We start from the raw sequence: 24,211 nt of genomic DNA, 5'->3' as shown, positions 1-24,211 counted from the left end.
GACCAAGCATTGTCCCCAATGGAACGTTCATCATTGTAAGGCCGGGGGTCAGTATGTGGTCACCTCAGTCCTGCACCTGACACCCCCCTAAGAATAGCAGCACAGGATCAGTGGGATGGGAATGAAGAAGAGTCCCAGAGTCCGTAGCGACAACTCCGCGGTTGAGTCCTAAAGTGCCCAAGACTTTTCTACTTACTCATGGGCCATTAACCGAGCCCATATGTCCAGGACACTGCAGGAAGGAACAAGAGTCATAAAAACATTAGGGAGAGGATAGGGAACGTTCAGCCTCTTCTGGAGGACACAACATCCTGAAGGTAACATGGAGGGCCCGCTACCATCTCCTATGGCACCATGGTGGATTAAGGTTCCAGCACATGCTCCCACTCAAGGACATTCCCAGCGCTCCTCGTATCTCGCTTGGTTGGATCCCTGAACCTTCACTCCAGTCTCTTGATGAAGAGTTTGCTCTGCTGACTTACAACAAGCGATTCCCCACACCAGGCCTGCAACAATGTCTCTTTGTCCTTTTTGGAGAGGCAGCAGGATCCAAGCCTGAGCTCCTGGAGGTGGGACGACAACGTGTCCAGGGAGCAGCCATTAAAGGGCCCCCGGATACCACAACCTACAAAACAAAAGCAATGGTGCAGTCAGTGACCGACAACCCCCCAACTGCAGGGACAGCCCAAGTGAGTGATGTGCAGATGTTTCTGAGACCCTGCACCCTCCTCACCTCCCCCTGACAGGCCCCAGGATTAGGTATCTAATCTATCCAACCAGTACGGACAATGCCTTTGGACCTGCAGCGGGCATGCATCCTTGACCAGAGACCTCTCACCTGTGAGGTTAAGTTCTTGCATTTCAACGTTTCGCTCCTGAATCCCGTTCAGCAGGGACTGAAATCCATTTACTCCAATTTTAGAATTTCCTGACAGATCGAGCGAGGTCAGAGAAGAGCAGACGGGGAAACATCTGAGGAGAAAGAGAGCAGCCTTTGTCACTGTCCACACCTCGCAGCGCCGGACACATCAGGGACAGCTGACTTACCTGGCCAGTTCTCGCACAGACTCGTCGCTCAGGTGATTGGAGGATAAGATCAGGTGAGATAAGACACAGCCGTCCTGCAGATACAGAAGAGTGGAGTGAGGGCAGAGCGCTGGAGACGGGATGGAGCACCAGGGATGGTCCTCACCTGACTAAGGTATCGTACTAGAGGCTCCATCATCAGCGCATCACCCGTGGTCACAGCTCCAAGCTCCAGCCGGGAAATGGTCTCGTGGGGAAGGGTCTTCAGCACAAGCTCTACCCCTGTCGAACCCAAAGGATTATGGGACAGGGAAAGATTCTTCAGGTGAAGAGAACCTGACAGAAGGAAAACACAACTTCAGAAGGCACCAGAGAAACCTTCCCCCAACCCCCACATCTTCCATCTGACACTGGACCACAATGATTGCAGTGGGAGAGGAGTGAGGGGCAGCCTAAAGCTGGGTGGGGGTCAGGCTTATTATGACACAACCGAACCTTTGAAGGCGTTGGCCAGTAGAAGGCGATACTGCTGCAAGAACTTGGCAGACAGCTGGCAGGCCTGAAGGTTCAGGGTGGTCAGAACTGGGCAGTGGAGCAGAAGAGACGCCAGCGGCTGTGACAGCCCATCCCCCAGAGGGTTCATGCTCAGGTCCAGCTCCTCGAGGTTCTAGAAGGGCCAAGGGAACACCATTAATGGAGAGTCATTACCACCCCCTCCTCCTCTGCAGTGACAGCCTCACCTCCAAGGCTTTGTAGTCCGGGGTACCCGGGGCCGGAACCAGCTTCCTGATGCCCTCATGTGTCAGGCGGTTACATGACAGGTTGAGGTGGGTTAGGTTGGGCATTGTTCCCAGCATGGACAGCAGCTCCTCCACTTCAGCGTCCCCCAGGAGGTTTCCACTGAGGTGTAGCTGGCGCAGTGAATTTTGCAGCTTCAGGGCGCGAATTAGCGGGCAGAGGTGGCGCCCTCTCATGGACAGACGACACAGTGACATGGATGAGCTCGTCTCCTGCTGCTCCAGAGCCTTCCGCACCAGACGGTTCTCCTCTAGAAGAAGAAGAGCGGCAGGTTAGAGGGAGCCGTCCCACATGGCAGACATCACCTGGACGCCGTCTTACCCACAGCCAGGCTCTGACAGGCCTTCTTGTAGCGGTCCATGAGGGGCGGCAAGTCCCAGGACTGAACCTCAGCCACAACCTGCAGGGAACAAGATCAGGATGAGAAGGACGGTCACCTCTGGAGGACACAGAGCCTCAGGCCACCACTCACCTCCTCATTGCTCTGCAGGACATGGAGGACGAGGTCCTGGGGGGCCAGCAGGGCCCCTTCCTTCTTGAGAGTGAGACGAGGCAGCAATCCACAGCTCTGGTAGTATCGCTGCGAGGCCTGCTCGGCCAGCCAGGACACCTCCCGCGAGTCTCCATCACTGTGAGGGATCGGGATGAGGAAGACGTCCTCCTGAACTCTGACCCGCACTCTGATTGGTGGAGGCACTGACGGGATAATGGCCGCGGACAGGGGCTGTGGAGATAATGAGAGTGATACTCATACAGTAAGGGGGAAGGAGGCCAGCAACAAAACCCAATGAACTAGAAGCCCTGATAATGCAACAGAGCTACATGTTGGCCAGAGCTACACGTGTACATACATACAGTATACCAGCGTTTATGGAACATCAGGGGTTAAAGGGGAGGATTGTCCGCGGCGTCCTGTATTGATTGGCCCCTGCAGTGAATGTGTGAACGGGCCGGCATTAGAAATCACTGGGATGTGAAGGGTCAAGTAGATGATCTTATCGGTGCCGCTGTGGTGATGGGTGCCCATCCTGATAGGTATGAGGAAGCCCATAAGCGTGGCCCTGCCAGGAGTATAACCCTCACCCCACACAAACCCACCTGAGCCACGGCAGGAGCGGCGCCCCTGCTGTCCACCACACGGGGGATGGACAGGTCATTCTGGCTGCTACTCTTCGTGCGGCCCACCACAGCCCTGTCTACAATCTGTGTCAGCTTAGTCTGGTGGCAGCGTTTCCGGGACAGTGTGCGAGGAGCGGGCTTCTCCCTCCGGGGTGGGGCTTCCTCATCATCACCATACTCCTCCATTTCTTCCACCTCCGGACTGCCCACAGACCTGCGGCTTCTCTTCCTTGAGCGAGAGTCCACCATTAAATCGTCCTCCAGCCAGTCATCTCCCAGATAACTGTCTGAGGGCACCAGCGCCCCCGTGTGTTCTGGATCCTCGGGGGCGGGCTCAGGCTGTGTCAAGTTCTGGCTCAATAGACGTGACTTGGCACTGCCCAGTCCTTGCATGGCTTTCTGGTAGGCCTCTATCCCACCCTCGGACAGCCTGGCAGGCTCAGACCCTGCGATTCTCTCCCTGGTGACGTCTGAATCTGAGGGCGACCTCGGAGCTGCGAGTCGTGGCCTCTTTTTGACTGGTTTGAGAGGGGTCAGCAGCTGCTCTGAATCCTCCTCTAAGGGTAGTTCCTCCTCACTGGTTTGGGTGCTGGATCGGCGTGGCGGGGAGTCATGTAATGAGAAGTCCTCGTCCTCCTGGCTTGGCAGCCGCCAGTTCCTCGGGGCTCGATGCTCAGTCTGACTTTTTGGTTGTTTCCTAGAGGAGTAGGACGGGCTGATCAGGAGCGGCTCTGAGCCCTCCGCATCAAAGAGCTCACTGTCCTGGAGCTCCGGAGCCGGCCGAGGAGTGGAGGACACCACTGCAAGAAACACAAGAGAGACGTCACGTCATGTCCAGCTATAGCTGCCCCTCCCCCGCATTCATTATTTTCACCTCTATTGTGGAGAATTACTGGCCTGTTGTCATGTGCACAAACAGCTAAGCACCGCCCTCCCGTACACTAACAGCTAAGCACCGCCCTCCCGTACACTAACAGCTAAGCACCGCCCTCCCGTACACTAACACCTATACACCGCCCTCCCGTACACTAACAGCTAAGCACCGCCCTCCTGTACACTAACAACTAAGCACCGCCCCCCCAGTACACTAACACCTATACACCGCCCTCCCGTACACTAACAGCTAAGCACCGCCCTCCTGTACACTAACACCTATACACATTCCTCCTGTACACTAACACCTATACACCGCCCTCCTGTACACTAACACCTATACACCGCCCTCCCGTACACTAACACCTATACACCGCCCTCCCGTGCACTAACAGCTAAGCACCGCCCTCCTGTACACTAACAACTAAGCACCGCCCCCCCAGTACACTAACACCTATACACCGCCCTCCCGTACACTAACAGCTAAGCACCGCCCTCCTGTACACTAACACCTATACACATTCCTCCTGTACACTAACACCTATACACCGCCCTCCTGTACACTAACACCTATACACCGCCCTCCCGTACACTAACACCTATACACCGCCCTCCCGTGCACTAACAGCTAAGCACCGCCCTCCTGTACACTAACACCTATACACCGCCCTTCTGTACACTAACACCTATACACCGCCCTCCTGTACACTAACACCTATACACCGCCCTTCCATGCACTAACAAACAGCTAAGCACCTCCCCCCCAGTACACTAACACCTATACACCGCCCTCCTGTACACTAACAGCTAAGCACCGCCCTCCCGTACACTAACAGCTAAGCACCGCCCTCCCGTACACTAACAAACAGCTAAGCACCGCCCTCCCGTGCACTAACAGCTAAGCACCGCCCCCCCGTACACTAACACCTATACACTGCCCTCCTGTGCACTAACACCCATACTGATCCTTCCAGTACACTAACACCTATACACCGCCCTCCTGTACACTAACACCTATACACCGCCCTTCTGTACACTAACACCTATACACCGCCCTTCCATGCACTAACAAACAGCTAAGGACCTCCCCCCAGCACACTAACACCTATACACCGCCCTCCTGTACACTAACAGCTAAGCACCGCCCTCCCGTGCACTAACAGCTAAGCACCGCCCCCCCGTACACTAACACCTATACACCGCCCTCCCGTACACTAACAAACAGCTAAGCACCGCCCTCCCGTACACTAACAAACAGCTAAGCACCGCCCCCCCGTACACTAACACCTATACACCGCCCTCCCGTACACTAACACTTATACACCGCCCTCCCGTACACTAACACCTATACACCGCCCTCCCGTACACTAACACTTATACACCGCCCTCCCGTACACTAACACCTATGCACCGCCCTCCCGTGCACTAACACTTATACACTGCCCTCCCGTACACTAACACCCATACTGATCCTTCCAGTGCGGGTGATTTGTGTCGTACCCCTCCCCTCCAGAGCGTCGTGCAGCATCCTCTCCGTCTCCTTGCAGTCTCGCCGCGTCTCCTGGTCCAGATGTTTCCCGTACATGTGAATCCAGTCTTGGAAGCTGCTGAGCGGTGTCGCCCCCTGCAGGTACACAATGAGGATCAGTGCACAGTCTGGCGGTGGGCGGGGTCTGACACTATGGACGCCGCTCAGGGACACCCACCTTGGTGGTCTTCTGGGTCACTGACGCTCCTCTCTTTATTAGCAGCTGGGCAACATGAAAGTTACCACTGGACAGAGCGTCATGGAGGGGGGTGATCCCCTCACACAGCGGACCCCCCGCATCATTGATGTGCGCCCCCCGATCCAACAGCAGCTGCACAATATCTGGAGACAAAACAATCAGATCCGTGAGGGGGGGGGGGTGGGGGTGGTTAAAGGGACTGCAAATTGGGGGGGAAGGGGAGCAAGACGGAGATCTACCATCAGGTGGTCTCACCTAGGTGTCCATGGTTACAGGCTTCATGAAGGGGGGTCCAGCCACAGTAATCTCGGGGGTTCAGTGGGTGGCCCTGGAATACAGAGATAATGGGGTCACCTCATGAGCCCCCAGTCCTGGGGGGGGGGGGGGGGGGGGAGTGCAGGTCAGGGGGCACTCACCTTCTCCAGCAGGCTCCGCACCATCTTGCTGTTCCCCTCGATACAGGCGCGGTGCAGCACCGTCTCCCCCTTCTCATTACGACGATTCCACTAGTATAGAACAGCGAGGGTTAATGATGGGGCTGACCACCTGAGGGGGGGGGGGGGGGCGGGGGCGGGGGGGTGCACCCCCGGACACTCACCTGGTTCGCCCTCCTCTTCCCCGGCAGAGTTTTCTCGTATCCCTCCAGGTCCTCGTCTTCTGTAATTACCCAAACAGATAGCGTGTGATTAACCCCGTGTGTGCCCGGAGGGGGGATGGGGGGGCGCTCAGGTACCTACCGCTCGGGGACACCTCCAGGTCACTCTCCTGCAGGGGCTCGCTGCTCTCCGTCTCCTCCTCCTCACTGCTCTCACCGGGGTCTCCACCGCACAACTCCTGGAGCTCCGCCTCCGTGTCCGCGGCTTCTGGGGCCCCAAACTTCTGCCGCACAGCGAGGAGCCGTCGCAGGACCTTCCTCTGCCAAGACAGGGAGTAGTACTGTGCACTGGTGTGTGAGGTCATGTATAGACGGGGAGTAGTACTGTGCACTGATGTGTGAGGTCATGTATAGACAGGGAGTAGTACTGTGCACTGGTGTGTGAGGTCATGTATAGACGGGGAGTAGTACTGTGCACTGGTGTGTGAGGTCATGTATAGACGGGGAGTAGTACTGTGCACTGGTGTGTGAGGTCATGTATAGACGGGGAGTAGTACTGTGCACTGGTGTGTGAGGTCATGTATAGACAGGGAGTAGTACTGTGCACTGGTGTGTGAGGTCATGTATAGACGGGGAGTAGTACTGTGCACTGGTGTGTGAGGTCATGTATAGACAGGGAGTAGTACTGTGCACTGGTGTGTGAGGTCATGTATAGACGGGGAGTAGTACTGTGCACTGGTGTGTGAGGTCATGTATAGACGGGGAGTAGTACTGTGCACTGGTGTGTGAGGTCATGTATAGACAGGGAGTAGTACTGTGCACTGGTGTGTGAGGTCATGTATAGACAGGGAGTAGTACTGTGCACTGGTGTGAGGTCATGTATAGACAGGGAGTAGTACTGTGCACTGATGTGTGAGGTCATGTATAGACAGGGAGTAGTACTGTGCACTGGTGTGTGAGGTCATGTATAGACGGGGAGTAGTACTGTGCACTGGTGTGTGAGGTCATGTATAGACGGGGAGTAGTACTGTGCACTGGTGTGTGAGGTCATGTATAGACGGGGAGTAGTACTGTGCACTGGTGTGTGAGGTCATGTATAGACGGGGAGTAGTACTGTGCACTGGTGTGTGAGGTCATGTATAGACAGGGAGTAGTACTGTGCACTGGTGTGTGAGGTCATGTATAGACAGGGAGTAGTACTGTGCACTGGTGTGTGAGGTCATGTATAGACAGGGAGTAGTACTGTGCACTGGTGTGAGGTCATGTATACACAGGGAGTAGTACTGTGCACTGGTGTGTGAGGTCATGTATAGACAGGGAGTAGTACTGTGCACTGGTGTGAGGTCATGTATAGACAGGGAGTAGTACTGTGCACTGGTGTGTGAGGTCATGTATAGACGGGGAGTAGTACTGTGCACTGGTGTGTGAGGTCATGTATAGACAGGGAGTAGTACTGTGCACTGGTGTGTGAGGTCATGTATAGACGGGGAGTAGTACTGTGCACTGGTGTGTGAGGTCATGTATAGACGGGGAGTAGTACTGTGCACTGGTGTGTGAGGTCATGTATAGACGGGGAGTAGTACTGTGCACTGGTGTGTGAGGTCATGTATAGACGGGGAGTAGTACTGTGCACTGGTGTGTGAGGTCATGTATAGACAGGGAGTAGTACTGTGCACTGATGTGTGAGGTCATGTATAGACAGGGAGTAGTACTGTGCACTGGTGTGTGAGGTCATGTATAGACAGGGAGTAGTACTGTGCACTGATGTGTGAGGTCATGTATAGACAGGGAGTAGTACTGTGCACTGGTGTGTGAGGTCATGTATAGACGGGGAGTAGTACTGTGCACTGGTGTGTGAGGTCATGTATAGACGGGGAGTAGTACTGTGCACTGGTGTGTGAGGTCATGTATAGACAGGGAGTAGTACTGTGCACTGGTGTGTGAGGTCATGTATAGACGGGGAGTAGTACTGTGCACTGGTGTGTGAGGTCATGTATAGACGGGGAGTAGTACTGTGCACTGGTGTGTGAGGTCATGTATAGACAGGGAGTAGTACTGTGCACTGATGTGTGAGGTCATGTATAGACAGGGAGTAGTACTGTGCACTGGTGTGTGAGGTCATGTATAGACGGGGAGTAGTACTGTGCACTGGTGTGTGAGGTCATGTATAGACGGGGAGTAGTACTGTGCACTGGTGTGTGAGGTCATGTATAGACGGGGAGTAGTACTGTGCACTGGTGTGTGAGGTCATGTATAGACGGGGAGTAGTACTGTGCACTGGTGTGTGAGGTCATGTATAGACGGGGAGTAGTACTGTGCACTGGTGTGTGAGGTCATGTATAGACGGGGAGTAGTACTGTGCACTGGTGTGTGAGGTCATGTATAGACAGGGAGTAGTACTGTGCACTGGTGTGTGAGGTCATGTATAGACAGGGAGTAGTACTGTGCACTGGTGTGTGAGGTCATGTATAGACGGGGAGTAGTACTGTGCACTGGTGTGTGAGGTCATGTATAGACAGGGAGTAGTACTGTGCACTGGTGTGAGGTCATGTATAGACAGGGAGTAGTACTGTGCACTGGTGTGTGAGGTCATGTATAGACGGGGAGTAGTACTGTGCACTGGTGTGTGAGGTCATGTATAGACAGGGAGTAGTACTGTGCACTGGGGGTTATATAGTAGGTGCAGGGTAACCTCAGGCCAGGGGTGCACGTGATCTCACCTGTAGTGGGGCGTCTCCGGCCTCCCGCGCGCACCTGATGGCACTTGACAGGCAGCGCTCCACCTCCGCCGGCCCCTGCCCCTCCTCCTCCACTGCCACCGCCATGTTCAGCCACGTTTGACACTCCTGGAAGGCAGGAAAATCCGTCTAAGCATGGGCGGCACACGGACCCCGCCCACTGATGGACAGACACGCCCCCGCTGTACCAGCATACATCACCCTCACCTCGCGAGGGTTCCCTCTTCTCAGGCTCAGCTCGGCCTTGTAGTGCTCCAGCGCCTGCCGATAGTCCTTCAGGTCGCTATAGGTGGCAGCCAGTGAGACGTGGATGACAGCCAGCTCGCGTTCCGGACGGCTCAAGGACTCCGCGCAGCAGAGCTAGAAAGAAGAGTGGAAACCATCAGCAGGAAGGTAAAAGTCTGAACTTCAGGGCACTGGAGCCTGCGGACTGCTCAAAAGACCCCAAAAGGGGGTTCACACTAGCTCCTCCCCTACACGGAGGACGTACACAAGCCACTCCCCCATATGGGGGCACACACTCATGCTCCTCCCCTGCATAGGGGTAAGGGGGAGGTACTGTGTGAGGACCAGGGTCACTGATATCCAGCATAGCCCCGCCCACACCTCACCTGCATCCTATAAGACTCCACGGCTTTACGGTAACAGCCAACCTTGCAGTAGAGGTCACCCAGCTGCTCGTACACACACAGGGCCCCCTGCTGGTCGCCTTCTGTCAGCTCCGATAACATTTCCTCCAGCTGACAACCTTTAATGGCTGAAAGACATGAGAGTGGTGGTATCAGGTCAGGGGCCCCTGCAGAGTGAGGTGTAACGTCAGGGGCCCCTGCAGAGTGAGGTGTAACGTCAGGTCAGTCGCCCCTGCAGAGTGAGGTGTAACGTCAGGTCAGTCGCCCCTGCAGAGTGAGGTGTAATGTCAGGTCAGGGGCCCCTGCAGAGTGAGGTGTAACGTCAGGTCAGGGGCCCCTGCAGAGTGAGGTGTAACGTCAGGTCAGGGGCCCCTGCAGAGTGAGGTGTAGTGTAAGGTCAGGGGCCCCTGCAGAGTGAGGTGTAGCATCAGGTCAGGGGCCCTGCAGAGTGAGGTGTAGTGTCAGGTCAGGGGCCCCTGAACAGTGAGGTGTAACGTCAGGTCAGGGGCCCCTGCAGAGTGAGGTGTAACATCAGGTCAGGGGCCCCTGCAGAGTGAGGTGTAACGTCAGGTCAGGGGCCCCTGCAGAGTGAGGTGTAGTGTAAGGTCAGGGGCCCCTGCAGAGTGAGGTGTAGTGTAAGGTCAGGGGCCCCTGCAGAGTGAGGTGTAGCATCAGGTCAGGGGCCCTGCAGAGTGAGGTGTAGCATCAGGTCAGGGGCCCTGCAGAGTGAGGTGTAGTGTCAGGGGCCCCTGCAGAGTGAGGTGTAGTGTCAGGGGCCCCTGCAGAGTGAGGTGTAGCATCAGGTCAGGGGCCCCTGCAGAGTGAGGTGTAGCGTCAGGTCAGGGGCCCCTGCAGAGTGAGGTGTAGTGTCAGGGGCCCCTGCACAGTGAGGTGTAACGTCAGGTCAGGGGGCCCTGCAGAGTGAGGTGTAGCATCAGGTCAGGGGCCCCTGCAGAGTGAGGTGTAACGTCAGGTCAGGGGCCCCTGCAGAGTGAGGTGTAGTGTAAGGTCACGGGCCCCTGCAGAGTGAGGTGTAGCGTCAGGTCAGGGGCCCCTGCAGAGTGAGGTGTAGCATGAGGTCAGGGGCCCCTGCAGAGTGAGGTGTAGCATCAGGTCAGGGGCCCCTGCAGAGTGAGGTGTAGCATCAGGTCAGGGGCCCCTGCAGAGTGAGGTGTAGCATCAGGTCAGGGGCCCCTGCAGAGTGAGGTGTAGCATCAGGTCAGGGGCCCCTGCACAGTGAGGTGTAACGTCAGGTCAGGGACCCTGCAGAGTGAGGTGTAGCTTCAGGTCAGGGGCCCTGCAGAGTGAGGTGTAGCATCAGGGGGCCCTGCAGAGTGAGGTGTAGCGTCAGGTCAGGGGGCCCTGCAGAGTGAGGTGTAGCGTCAGGTCAGGGGGCCCTGCAAAGTGAGGTGTAACGTCAGGTCAGGGGCCCCTGCAGAGTGAAGTGTAGCTTCAGGTCAGGGGCCCTGCAGAGTGAGGTGTAGCATCAGGGGGCCCTGCAGAGTGAGGTGTAGCGTCAGGTCAGGGGGCCCTGCAGAGTGAGGTGTAACGTCAGGTCAGGGGCCCCTGCAGAGTGAGGTGTAGCTTCAGGTCAGGGGCCCCTGCAGAGTGAGGTGTAGCGTCAGGTCAGGGGGCCCTGCAAAGTGAGGTGTAACGTCAGGTCAGGGGGCCCTGCAGAGTGAGGTGTAACATCAGGTCAGTCGCCCCTGCAGAGTGAGGTGTAACGTCAGGTCAGGGGGCCCTGCAGAGTGAGGTGTAGCATCAGGTCAGGGGCCCTGCAGAGTGAGGTGTAGTGTCAGGTCAGGGGCCCCTGCAGAGTGAGGTGTAGAGTCAGGTCAGGGGCCCCTGCAGAGTGAGGTGTAGCATCAGGTCAGGGGGCCCTGCAAAGTGAGGTGTAACGTCAGGTCAGGGGGCCCTGCAGAGTGAGGTGTAACATCAGGTCAGGGGCCCCTGCAGAGTGAAGTGTAGCTTCAGGTCAGGGGCCCTGCAGAGTGAGGTGTAGCATCAGGGGGCCCTGCAGAGTGAGGTGTAGCATCAGGTCAGGGGCCCCTGCAGAGTGAAGTGTAGCTTCAGGTCAGGGGCCCTGCAGAGTGAGGTGTAGCATCAGGGGGCCCTGCAGAGTGAGGTGTAGCGTCAGGTCAGGGGGCCCTGCAGAGTGAGGTGTAACGTCAGGTCAGGGGCCCCTGCAGAGTGAGGTGTAGCGTCAGGTCAGGGGCCCCTGCAGAGTGAGGTGTAGCATCAGGTCAGGGGGCCCTGCAAAGTGAGGTGTAACGTCAGGTCAGTCGCCCCTGCAGAGTGAGGTGTAGCATCAGGTCAGGGGCCCTGCAGAGTGAGGTGTAGTGTCAGGTCAGGGGCCCCTGCACAGTGAGGTGTAACGTCAGGTCAGTCGCCCCTGCAGAGTGAGGTGTAGCATCAGGTCAGGGGCCCTGCAGAGTGAGGTGTAGTGTCAGGTCAGGGGCCCCTGCACAGTGAGGTGTAACGTCAGGTCAGGGGGCCCTGCAGAGTGAGGTGTAACGTCAGGTCAGGGGGCCCTGCAGAGTGAGGTGTAGCGTCAGGTCAGGGGCCCCTGCAGAGTGAGGTGTAGTGTCAGGGGCCCCTGCAGAGTGAGGTGTAGCATCAGGTCAGGGGCCCCTGCAGAGTGAGGTGTAGCGTCAGGTCAGGGGCCCCTGCAGAGTGAGGTGTAGTGTCAGGGGCCCCTGCACAGTGAGGTGTAACGTCAGGTCAGGGGGCCCTGCAGAGTGAGGTGTAGCATCAGGTCAGGGGCCCCTGCAGAGTGAGGTGTAACGTCAGGTCAGGGGCCCCTGCAGAGTGAGGTGTAGCGTAAGGTCAGGGGCCCCTGCAGAGTGAGGTGTAGCGTCAGGTCAGGGGCCCCTGCAGAGTGAGGTGTAGCATGAGGTCAGGGGCCCCTGCAGAGTGAGGTGTAGCATCAGGTCAGGGACCCTGCAGAGTGAGGTGTAGCTTCAGGTCAGGGGGCCCTGCAGAGTGAGGTGTAGCGTCAGGTCAGGGGGCCCTGCAGAGTGAGGTGTAGCGTCAGGTCAGGGGGCCCTGCAGAGTGAGGTGTAACGTCAGGTCAGGGGCCCCTGCAGAGTGAAGTGTAGCTTCAGGTCAGGGGCCCTGCAGAGTGAGGTGTAGCATCAGGGGGCCCTGCAGAGTGAGGTGTAGCGTCAGGTCAGGGGGCCCTGCAGAGTGAGGTGTAGCGTCAGGTCAGGGGGCCCTGCAGAGTGAGGTGTAGCGTCAGGTCAGGGGGCCCTGCAGAGTGAGGTGTAGCGTCAGGTCAGGGGGCCCTGCAGAGTGAGGTGTAGCGTCAGGTCAGGGGGCCCTGCAGAGTGAGGTGTAACGTCAGGTCAGGGGGCCCTGCAGAGTGAGGTGTAACGTCAGGTCAGTCGCCCCTGCAGAGTGAGGTGTAACATCAGGTCAGGGGTCCCTGCAGAGTGAGGTGTAGCGTCAGGTCAGGGGGCCCTGCAGAGTGAGGTGTAACGTCAGGTCAGGGGGCCCTGCAGAGTGAGGTGTAACGTCAGGTCAGGGGGCCCTGCAGAGTGAGGTGTAACGTCAGGTCAGGGGGCCCTGCAGAGTGAGGTGTAACGTCAGGTCAGGGGCCCTGCAGAGTGAGGTGTAGCATCAGGTCAGGGGGCCCTGCAGAGTGAGGTGTAACGTCAGGTCAGGGGGCCCTGCAGAGTGAGGTGTAACGTCAGGTCAGTCGCCCCTGCAGAGTGAGGTGTAACATCAGGTCAGGGGCCCCTGCAGAGTGAGGTGTAGCATCAGGTCAGGGGCCCTGCAGAGTGAGGTGTAGCATCAGGTCAGGGGCCCTGCAGAGTGAGGTGTAGTGTCAGGTCAGGGGCCCCTGCACAGTGAGGTGTAACGTCAGGTCAGGGGGCCCTGCAGAGTGAGGTGTAGCGTCAGGTCAGGGGCCCCTGCAGAGTGAGGTGTAGTGTCAGGGGCCCCTGCAGAGTGAGGTGTAGCATCAGGTCAGGGGCCCCTGCAGAGTGAGGTGTAGCGTCAGGTCAGGGGCCCCTGCAGAGTGAGGTGTAACGTCAGGTCAGTCGCCCCTGCAGAGTGAGGTGTAACGTCAGGTCAGTCGCCCCTGCAGAGTGAGGTGTAGCTTCAAGTCAGGGGCCCCTGCAGAGTGAGGTGTAGCGTCAGGTCAGGGGCCCCTGCAGAGTGAGGTGTAACGTCAGGTCAGGGGGCCCTGCAGAGTGAGGTGTAGCGTAAGGTCAGGGGCCCCTGCAGAGTGAGGTGTAGCGTCAGGTCAGGGGCCCCTGCAGAGTGAGGTGTAGCATCAGGTCAGGGGGCCCTGCAGAGTGAGGTGTAGCGTCAGGTCAGGGGCCCCTGCAGAGTGAGGTGTAACGTCAGGTCAGGGGCCCCTGCAGAGTGAGGTGTAGCGTAAGGTCAGGGGCCCCTGCAGAGTGAGGTGTAGCATCAGGTCAGGGGGCCCTGCAGAGTGAGGTGTAGCATCAGGTCAGGGGGCCCTGCAGAGTGAGGTGTACCATCAGGTCAGGGGGCCCTGCAGAGTGAGGTATAACGTCAGGTCAGGGGGCCCTGCAGAGTGAGGTGTAGCGTCAGGTCAGGGGCCCCTGCAGAGTGAGGTGTAACGTCAGGTCAGGGGCCCCTGCAGAGTGAGGTGTAGCGTAAGGTCAGGGGCCCCTGCAGAGTGAGGTGTAGCATCAGGTCAGGGGGCCCTGCAGAGTGAGGTGTAGCATCAGGTCAGGGGGCCCTGCAGAGTGAGGTGTAGCATCAGGTCAGGGGGCCCTGCAGAGTGAGGTATAACGTCAGGTCAGGGGGCCCTGCAGAGTGAGGTATAACGTCAGGTCAGGGGCCCCTGCAGAGTGAGGTGTAGCATCAGGTCAGGGGTCCCTGCAGAGTGAGGTGTAACGTCAGGTCAGGGGCCCCTGCAGAGTGAGGTGTAGCGTCAGGTCAGGGGCCCCTGCAGAGTGAGGTGTAGTGTCAGGGGCCCCTGCACAGTGAGGTGTAACGTCAGGTCAGGGGCCCTGAAGAGTGAGGTGTAACGTCAGGTCAGGGGCCCCTGCAGAGTGAGGTGTAGCATCAGGTCAGGGGCCCCTGCAGAGTGAGGTGTAGCGTCAGGTCAGGGGCCCCACCATATTTCAGGCTGCGCCGCACGGTCTCGCGGTCGGACTCCTGCAGGCTGCCCATGGCGAATGCTTTCTTGAGTGAGCGCTTTCCGGCGGTGAAGTCTCCGAGAGACAGCAGAGTCTGGAAGAAAAGAGACAGCTGTAAGAGCGAAAGCGGCCATACTGTGGGCGTGACCTCAGCTCTGTAGCGCCCTCACCTGCCCAATGCTGCAGTAACATTCGCTCTCCATGTACTTGTCACGCATACGCCGGGCGCACTCGCGGGCCGCCTCCCAGCAGCGGATGGCTTTGGAGTGCGCGCCGTTGCGGAGGTGGATACTGGCCAGGTTGGAGTTGGCTCTGTACAGATCTTCATGGAGTTGGGTCTGTCTGCGGGAGAGAGGAGGCGGGGCTGAGTTACAGGTAATTGGGTGGGGCTGAGTTACAGGTAAATGGGCGGGGCATGAGAGAGGAGGTGGTGCTGAGTTACAGGTAAATGGGTGGGCAGGAGAGAGAAGGCGGGGCTGAGTTACAGGTAAATGGGCTGGGTATGATAGAGGAGGCGGGGCTGAGTTACAGGTAAATGGGCTGGGTATGATAGAGGAGGCGGGGCTGAGTTACAGGTAAATGGGTGGGCAGGAGAGAGTAGGCGGGGCTGTTACAGGTATATGGGCGGGCTGCTTTTACAGGTAAATGGGTGGGGCAGGAGAGGAGGCGGGGCTGAGTTACAGGTAAGGTGGTGGAGCTGGAGAGAGGAGGCGGGGCTGAGTTACAGGTAAGGCGGTGGGGCTGGAGAGAGGAGGCGGGGCTGAGTTACAGGTAAGGCGGTGGGGCTGGAGAGAGGAGTCGGGGCTGAGTTACAGGTAAGGCGGTGGGGCTGGAGAGAGGAGTCGGGGCTGAGTTACAGGTAAGGCGGTGGGGCTGGAGAGAGGAGGCGGGGCTGAGTTACAGGTAAGGCGGTGGGGCTGGAGAGAGGAGGCGGGGCTGAGTTACAGGTAAGGTGGTGGGGCTGGAGAGAGGAGGCGGGGCTGAGTTACAGGTAAATGGGTGGGGCAGGAGAGAGGAGGCGGGACTGAGTTACAGGTAAGGCGGTGGGGCTGGAGAGAGGAGGCGGGGCTGAGTTACAGGTAAATGGGCGGAGCATGATAGAGGAGGCGGGGCTGAGTTACAGATAAATGGGTGGGCAGGAGAGAGGAGGCGGGGCTGAGTTACAGTAAGGGGGTGGGGCTGGAGAGAGGAGGCGGGGCTGAGTTACAGGTAAATGGGCGGAGCATGATAGAGGAGGTGGGGCTGAGTTACAGATAAATGGGTGGGCAGGAGAGAGGAGGCGGGGCTGGAGAGAGTGCGCGAACAGGTCGGCGGCCATTACTCTGCAATGAAGATGCTCTTCCTGATGTAGAAGCTGCACTTGTCCTCCTGGCCCATGATGTCGTACAGGAAGCCGAGGTTCAGGAAGAGGCGGGCCCGCATCTCGCTCAGCTCCCGCGAAGAGACCGTACCTAGAAGACAAAGAGAATAAGAGACTGACAACCGGCAACCAACAGGAGCCGGCAACCAGCGGGGCAAAAACAGGAGCCGGCAACCAGCAGGGCAAACACTGGAATTGGTGTGACAACAAAAGAGACAAGAGAGATGTCTACACTCCAGCCCCTGGCACTAGGACACAATCCTCACCCTCCAGCTTCTCGTCCACAATCTCCAGGCTCTGCAGGAAGGACTCCTCCGCTGGCCGCCGGGCCCCCAAGTTCCCCACTTCACACATGTACAAGTGGGTGCGGCCAATGGTGGCCAGAGCCCGCTGCTCCTCAATGGCAGAAGAGACCGAACGTGCCAAGTCCAGGTGAATGTGCTGGTGCTAGAGGAGAGACAAACACCAGTGTCACAGGGGAGGAGCCAAAACTACTGTAAGAGCGGTCACACTATAGATTCCCTAGGGTAAGAGCGGTCACACTATGGATTCTCTAGGGTAAGAGCGGTCACACTATAGATTCCCTAGGGTAAGAGCGGTCACACTATGGATTCTCTAGGGTAAGAGCGGTCACACTATGGATTCTCTAGGGTAAGAGCGGTCACACTATGGATTCTCTAGGGTAAGAGCAGTCACACTATAGATTCCCTAGGGTAAGAGCGGTCACACTATGGATTCTCTAGGGTAAGAGCGGTCACACTATGGATTCTCTAGGGTAAGAGCGGTCACACTACTATGGATTCTCTAGGGTAAGAGCGGTCACACTATGGATTCTCTAGGGTAAGAGCGGTCACACTATGGATTCTCTAGGGTAAGAGCGGTCACACTATGGATTCTCTAGGGTAAGAGCAGTCACACTATAGATTCCCTAGGGTAAGAGCGGTCACACTATGGATTCTCTAGGGTAAGAGCGGTCACACTATGGATTCTCTAGGGTAAGAGCGGTCACACTATGGATTCTCTAGGGTAAGAGCGGTCACACTATAGATTCCCTAGGGTAAGAGCGGTCACACTATAGATTCCCTAGGGTAAGAGCGGTCACACTATAGATTCCCTAGGATAAGAGCGGTCACACTATGGATTCTCTAGGGTAAGAGCGGTCACACTATGGATTCTCTAGGGTAAGAGCGGTCACACTACGGATTCTCTAGGGTAAGAGCGGTCACACTACGGATTCTCTAGGGTAAGAGCGGTCACACTATGGATTCTCTAGGGTAAGAGCGGTCACACTATAGATTCTCTAGGGTAAGAGCGGTCACACTATGGATTCTCTAGGGTAAGAGCGGTCACACTATGGATTCTCTAGGGTAAGAGCGGTCACACTACGGATTCTCTAGGGTAAGAGCGGTCACACTACGGATTCTCTAGGGTAAGAGCGGTCACACTATGGATTCTCTAGGGTAAGAGCGGTCACACTATAGATTGACTAGGGTAAGAGCGGTCACACTATAGATTCCCTAGGGTAAGAGCGGTCACACTATGGATTCTCTAGGGTAAGAGCGGTCACACTATGGATTCTCTAGGGTAAGAGCGGTCACACTATAGATTCCCTAGGGTAAGAGCAGTCACACTATAGATTCCCTAGGGTAAGAGCGGTCACACTATAGATTCCCTAGGGTAAGAGCGGTCACACTATGGATTCTCTAGGGTAAGAGCGGTCACACTATAGATTGACTAGGGTAAGAGCGGTCACACTATAGATTCCCTAGGGTAAGAGCGGTCACACTATGGATTCTCTAGGGTAAGAGCGGTCACACTATAGATTGACTAGGGTAAGAGCGGTCACACTATAGATTCCCTAGGGTAAGAGCGGTCACACTATGGATTCTCTAGGGTAAGAGCGGTCACACTATAGATTCCCTAGGGTAAGAGCGGTCACACTATGGATTCTCTAGGGTAAGAGCGGTCACACTATAGATTGACTAGGGTAAGAGCGGTCACACTATAGATTCCCTAGGGTAAGAGCGGTCACACTATAGATTCCCTAGGGTAAGAGCGGTCACACTATGGATTCTCTAGGGTAAGAGCGGTCACACTATGGATTCTCTAGGGTAAGAGCGGTCACACTATGGATTCTCTAGGGTAAGAGCGGTCACACTATGGATTCTCTAGGGTAAGAGCGGTCACACTATAGATTGACTAGGGTAAGAGCGGTCACACTATAGATTCCCTAGGGTAAGAGCGGTCACACTATGGATTCTCTAGGGTAAGAGCGGTCACACTATAGATTGACTAGGGTAAGAGCGGTCACACTATAGATTCCCTAGGGTAAGAGCGGTCACACTATGGATTCTCTAGGGTAAGAGCGGTCACACTATGGATTCTCTAGGGTAAGAGCGGTCACACTATAGATTGACTAGGGTAAGAGCGGTCACACTATAGATTCCCTAGGGTAAGAGCGGTCACACTATGGATTCTCTAGGGTAAGAGCGGTCACACTATGGATTCTCTAGGGTAAGAGCGGTCACACTATAGATTCCCTAGGGTAAGAGCAGTCACACTATAGATTCCCTAGGGTAAGAGCGGTCACACTATAGATTCCCTAGGGTAAGAGCGGTCACACTATGGATTCTCTAGGGTAAGAGCGGTCACACTATAGATTGACTAGGGTAAGAGCGGTCACACTATAGATTCCTAGGGTAAGAGCGGTCACACTATGGATTCTCTAGGGTAAGAGCGGTCACACTATAGATTGACTAGGGTAAGAGCGGTCACACTATAGATTCCCTAGGGTAAGAGCGGTCACACTATGGATTCTCTAGGGTAAGAGCGGTCACACTATAGATTCCCTAGGGTAAGAGCGGTCACACTATGGATTCTCTAGGGTAAGAGCGGTCACACTATAGATTGACTAGGGTAAGAGCGGTCACACTATAGATTCCCTAGGGTAAGAGCGGTCACACTATAGATTCCCTAGGGTAAGAGCGGTCACACTATGGATTCTCTAGGGTAAGAGCGGTCACACTATGGATTCTCTAGGGTAAGAGCGGTCACACTATAGATTGACTAGGGTAAGAGCGGTCACACTATAGATTCCCTAGGGTAAGAGCGGTCACACTATGGATTCTCTAGGGTAAGAGCGGTCACACTATGGATTCTCTAGGGTAAGAGCAGTCACACTATAGATTCCCTAGGGTAAGAGCGGTCACACTATAGATTGACTAGGGTAAGAGCGGTCACACTATAGATTCCCTAGGGTAAGAGCGGTCACACTATGGATTCTCTAGGGTAAGAGCGGTCACACTATGGATTCTCTAGGGTAAGAGCGGTCACACTATAGATTCCCTAGGGTAAGAGCGGTCACACTATAGATTCCCTAGGGTAAGAGCGGTCACACTATGGATTCTCTAGGGTAAGAGCGGTCACACTATGGATTCTCTAGGGTAAGAGCGGTCACACTATGGATTCTCTAGGGTAAGAGCGGTCACACTATGGATTCTCTAGGGTAAGAGCGGTCACACTATGGATTCTCTAGGGTAAGAGCAGTCACACTATAGATTCCCTAGGGTAAGAGCGGTCACACTATGGATTGTCTAGGGTAAGAGCGGTCACACTATGGATTCTCTAGGGTAAGAGCGGTCACACTATGGATTCTCTAGGGTAAGAGCGGTCACACTATGGATTCTCTAGGGTAAGAGCGGTCACACTATAGATTCCTAGGGTAAGAGCGGTCACACTATAGATTCCCTAGGGTAAGAGCGGTCACACTATGGATTCTCTAGGGTAAGAGCAGTCACACTATGGATTCTCTAGGGTAAGAGCAGTCACACTATAGATTCCCTAGGGTAAGAGCGGTCACACTATGGATTCTCTAGGGTAAGAGCGGTCACACTATGGATTCTCTAGGTAAGAGCGGTCACACTATGGATTCTCTAGGGTAAGAGCGGTCACACTACGGATTCTCTAGGGTAAGAGCGGTCACACTACGGATTCTCTAGGGTAAGAGCGGTCACACTACGGATTCTCTAGGGTAAGAGCGGTCACACTACGGATTCTCTAGGGTAAGAGCGGTCACACTATGGATTCTCTAGGGTAAGAGCGGTCACACTATGGATTCTCTAGGGTAAGAGCGGTCACACTATGGATTCTCTAGGGTAAGAGCGGTCACACTATGGATTCTCTAGGGTAAGAGCGGTCACACTATAGATTCCCTAGGATAAGAGCGGTCACACTATGGATTCTCTAGGGTAAGAGCGGTCACACTATGGATTCTCTAGGGTAAGAGCAGTCACACTATGGATTCTCTAGGGTAAGAGCGGTCACACTATGGATTCTCTAGGGTAAGAGCGGTCACACTATAGATTCCCTAGGATAAGAGCGGTCACACTATGGATTCTTTAGGATCAGAGCAGTATAGCATCCAGTCTTTGTTCGTACAGACTTCATGGTAACACTATGATACCCCCAGCCGTGGACACCAGACTCTGTAACAAAGCCTCAGCTGTGTGACGTATTAGACCAGGCTTGGTTTATCAACCCTGGAGAGTCCTAGTCACAGACAGGGCACACCCCTGATGGAAGGTCATAGAGTCGGGGGTCATAACTCACCTTAAGAGCCGCCTCATAGTTCCCCAATTCTGCATAGCACTCTCCAATTTTACGATTGGCGACGGCACAGCCAATGACGTCCCCCAGACCCTCGCAGAGCACCAACTCCTGCCGATGCTCCTCAATGGCGTCTTTAAATCTTCCTGTAGAAGTAGAAGAGGCGATCGTAAGTGGCCCCCGCACTACAGGACACCCCCTGCAGTGGCCTCCCCTCATACAGGCCGCCCCCTGAGTGGCTCTCGCACTATAGGACACCCCCTCAGTGGCCACTCACCGCCCCGAGCCAGCAGCTCCCCCAGGTGGTTGCACACTGCCGCCTCCTCCTTTAGGTTTCCGGATCGCTGAGCTTTGCATTTCGCTTTCTCCAACTCTGCAAAGTAAAAATGATAATAGACAAAGAAGAAGAGCCACAAGTACCAGCGACAGAACGGGGGGGGGGGTCTCCTCTATTATTATTATATACATGGGGGGTCTTCTCTATTATTATTATATACATGGGGGGGGTCTCCTCTATTATTATTATATACATGGGGGGGTCTCCTCTATTATTATTATATACATGGGGGGGGTCTCCTCTATTATTATTATATACATGGGGGGGGGGGTCTCCTCTATTATTATTATATACATGGGGGGGTCTCCTCTATTATAATTATATACATGGGGGGGATCTCCTCTATTATTATATACATGGGGGGGTCTCCTCTATTATTATTATATACATGGGGGTCTCCTCTATTATTATTATATACATGGGGGGGGGTCTCCTCTATTATTATTATATACATGGGGGGTCTCCTCTATTATTATTATTATATACATGGGGGGGGTCTCTATTATTATTATATACACGGGGGGTCTCCTCTATTATTATTATATACATGGGGGGGTCTCCTCTATTATTATTATATACATGGGGGGTCTCCTCTATTATTATTATATACATGGGGGGGTCTCCTCTATTATTATTATATACATGGGGGGTCTCCTCTATTATTATTATATACATGGGGGGTCTCCTCTATTATTATTATTATATACATGGGGGGGGTCTCTATTATTATTATATACATGGGGGGGTCTCCTCTATTATTATTATATACATGGGGGGTCTCCTCTATTATTATTATATACACGGGGGGTCTCCTCTATTATTATTATATACATGGGGGGGGTCTCCTCTATTATTATTATATACATGGGGGGGGTCTCCTCTATTATTATTATATACATGGGGGGTCTTCTCTATTATTATTATATACATGGGGGGTCTCTATTATTATTATATACATGGGGGGGTCTCCTCTATTATTATTATTATATACATGGGGGGGGTCTCCTCTATTATTATTATATACATGGGGGGGTCTCCTCTATTATTATTATATACATGGGGGGGTCTCCTCTATTATTATTATATACATGGGGGGGGGTCTCCTCTATTATTATTATATACATGGGGGGGTCTCCTCTATTATTATTATATACATGGGGGGGGGTCTCCTCTATTATTATTATTATATACATGGGGGGTCTTTATTATTATTATATACATGGGGGGTCTTTATTATTATTATATACATGGGGGGGTCTCTATTATTATTATATACATGGGGGGTCTCTATTATTATTATATACATGGGGGGGTCTCCTCTATTATTATTATTAGATACATGGGGGGGTCTCCTCTATTATTATTATATACATGGGGGGGTCTCCTCTATTATTATTATATACATGGGGGGGTCTCCTCTATTATTATTATATACATGGGGGGTCTCCTCTATTATTATTATATACATGGGGGGGTCTCCTCTATTATTATTATTAGATACATGGGGGGGTCTCTATTATTATTATATACATGGGGGGGTCTCCTCTATTATTATTATATACATGGGGGGGTCTCCTCTATTATTATTATATACATGGGGGGTCTCCTCTATTATTATTATATACATGGGGGGGGTCTCCTCTATTATTATTATATACATGGGGGGGTCTCCTCTATTATTATTATTATATACATGGGGGGGTCTCCTCTATTATTATTATATTCATGGGGGGGTCTCCTCTATTATTATTATATACATGGGGGGGGTCTCCTCTATTATTATTATATACATGGGGGGGGGGTCTCCTCTATTATTATTATTATATACATGGGGGGTCTCTATTATTATTATATACATGGGGGGGGATCTCCTCTATTATTATTATATACATGGGGGGGGTCTCCTCTATTATTATTATTATATACATGGGGGGGGTCTCCTCTATTATTATTATATACATGGGGGGGGTCTCCTCTATTATTATATAGATGGGGGGGGTCTCCTCTATTATTATACAGATGGGGGGGGGTCTCCTCTATTATTATACAGATGGGGGGGGGTCTCCTCTATTATTATACAGATGGGGGGGGGTCTCCTCTATTATTATATAGATGGGGGGGGTCTCCTCTATTATTATATAGATGGGGGGGGGGGTCTCCTCTATTATTATATAGATGGGGGGGGTCTCCTCTATTATTATATAGATGGGGGGGGTCTCCTCTATTATTATATAGATGGGGGGGGTCTCCTCTATTATTATATAGATGGGGGGGGGGTCTCCTCTATTATTATATAGATGGGGGGGTCTCCTCTATTATTATATAGATGGGGGGGGTCTCCTCTATTATTATATAGATGGGGGGGGTCTCCTCTATTATTATATAGATGGGGGGGGGGTCTCCTCTATTATTATATAGATGGGGGGGTCTCCTCTATTATTATATAGATGGGGGGGGTCTCCTCTATTATTATATAGATGGGGGGGGGTCTCCTCTATTATTATATAGATGGGGGGGTCTCCTCTATTATTATATAGATGGGGGGGGTCTCCTCTATTATTATTATATACATGGGGGGTCTCCTCTATTATTATATAGATGGGGGGGGTCTCCTCTATTATTATTATATACATGGGGGGTCTCCTCTATTATTATATAGATGGGGGGGGTCTCCTCCATTATTATATACATTTTGGGGGGGGGGTCTCTTATGATCACAGCCCCGATGCTCTCCCCGGAGCTCAGGCCGCCTGTCCCCGGATACTCACGCCTGATCTCCCGGTCGCTCATCCTCCGCTGTCCTGGCAGTTTTCTCCCGCGCTGCCTTGTACAGAGCCCCGCCCCTTGCACAGATCGCTCGCTGTGATTGGACACTGGATGTTACTGAGGATCGTCTATTGGCCTCTGCAGCCGACAATTATCTACGAATGTCGTTACCGTCCAATAGTCATCAGGGTTGAGATGGGGCACAATAACGCATGCGTCCCAACGTAATTCTGATTCGTCCAGTGAGAGAACTCCCCCCCCACCTGGTGATATGGTACATTCGTTTGACGAGCCCTAGTAACTGTAACTAGGACGCCGATTCGAGTATCACGTGTCCCGTACGGCCCGCCCCTTATTGATATGATGCGGGTACTCAGTAGTCATGTGATCAGCTTATCACGTGACATAACAAAGGCATAAGATCTATGGAAACTAGAACAAGCCGTGACGTATGTGTGGCAGTATGGAGGGCTGGGGGCGGGGCACAGTCTGTCTGCGGGGACTCTGGAGGGCCCAGTACAGGA

General features: G+C 54.1%; 1 protein-coding gene across 1 annotated transcript; it reads right to left on the bottom strand.

Annotated features, from left to right (window-relative positions):
* Window positions 1-337: 337 nt before the first annotated feature.
* Window positions 338-23,744, bottom strand: TONSL (tonsoku like, DNA repair protein). The gene is made up of 25 exons (XM_075270025.1): window positions 23,690-23,744; window positions 20,862-20,957; window positions 20,588-20,730; window positions 16,246-16,426; window positions 15,941-16,070; window positions 14,790-14,961; window positions 14,599-14,713; window positions 9,488-9,633; window positions 9,084-9,236; window positions 8,859-8,984; window positions 6,281-6,458; window positions 6,142-6,200; window positions 5,960-6,049; window positions 5,799-5,871; window positions 5,523-5,686; window positions 5,317-5,440; window positions 2,923-3,743; window positions 2,297-2,548; window positions 2,146-2,224; window positions 1,767-2,074; window positions 1,522-1,693; window positions 1,193-1,362; window positions 1,048-1,121; window positions 839-972; window positions 338-625 (listed from the first exon to the last, which is right to left on the bottom strand). The coding sequence occupies exons 1-25, from the start codon at window positions 23,709-23,711 to the stop codon at window positions 441-443; spliced, it is 4,167 nt and encodes a 1,388-aa protein (XP_075126126.1). The 5' UTR covers window positions 23,712-23,744; the 3' UTR covers window positions 338-440.
* Between the last annotated feature and the right edge of the window lie 467 nt (window positions 23,745-24,211).

This window comes from Leptodactylus fuscus, chromosome 4, assembly GCF_031893055.1.
Source record: "Leptodactylus fuscus isolate aLepFus1 chromosome 4, aLepFus1.hap2, whole genome shotgun sequence".
NCBI classification, from domain to species: domain Eukaryota; kingdom Metazoa; phylum Chordata; class Amphibia; order Anura; family Leptodactylidae; genus Leptodactylus; species Leptodactylus fuscus.
This window is presented reverse-complemented; position numbering and strand designations above follow the sequence as displayed.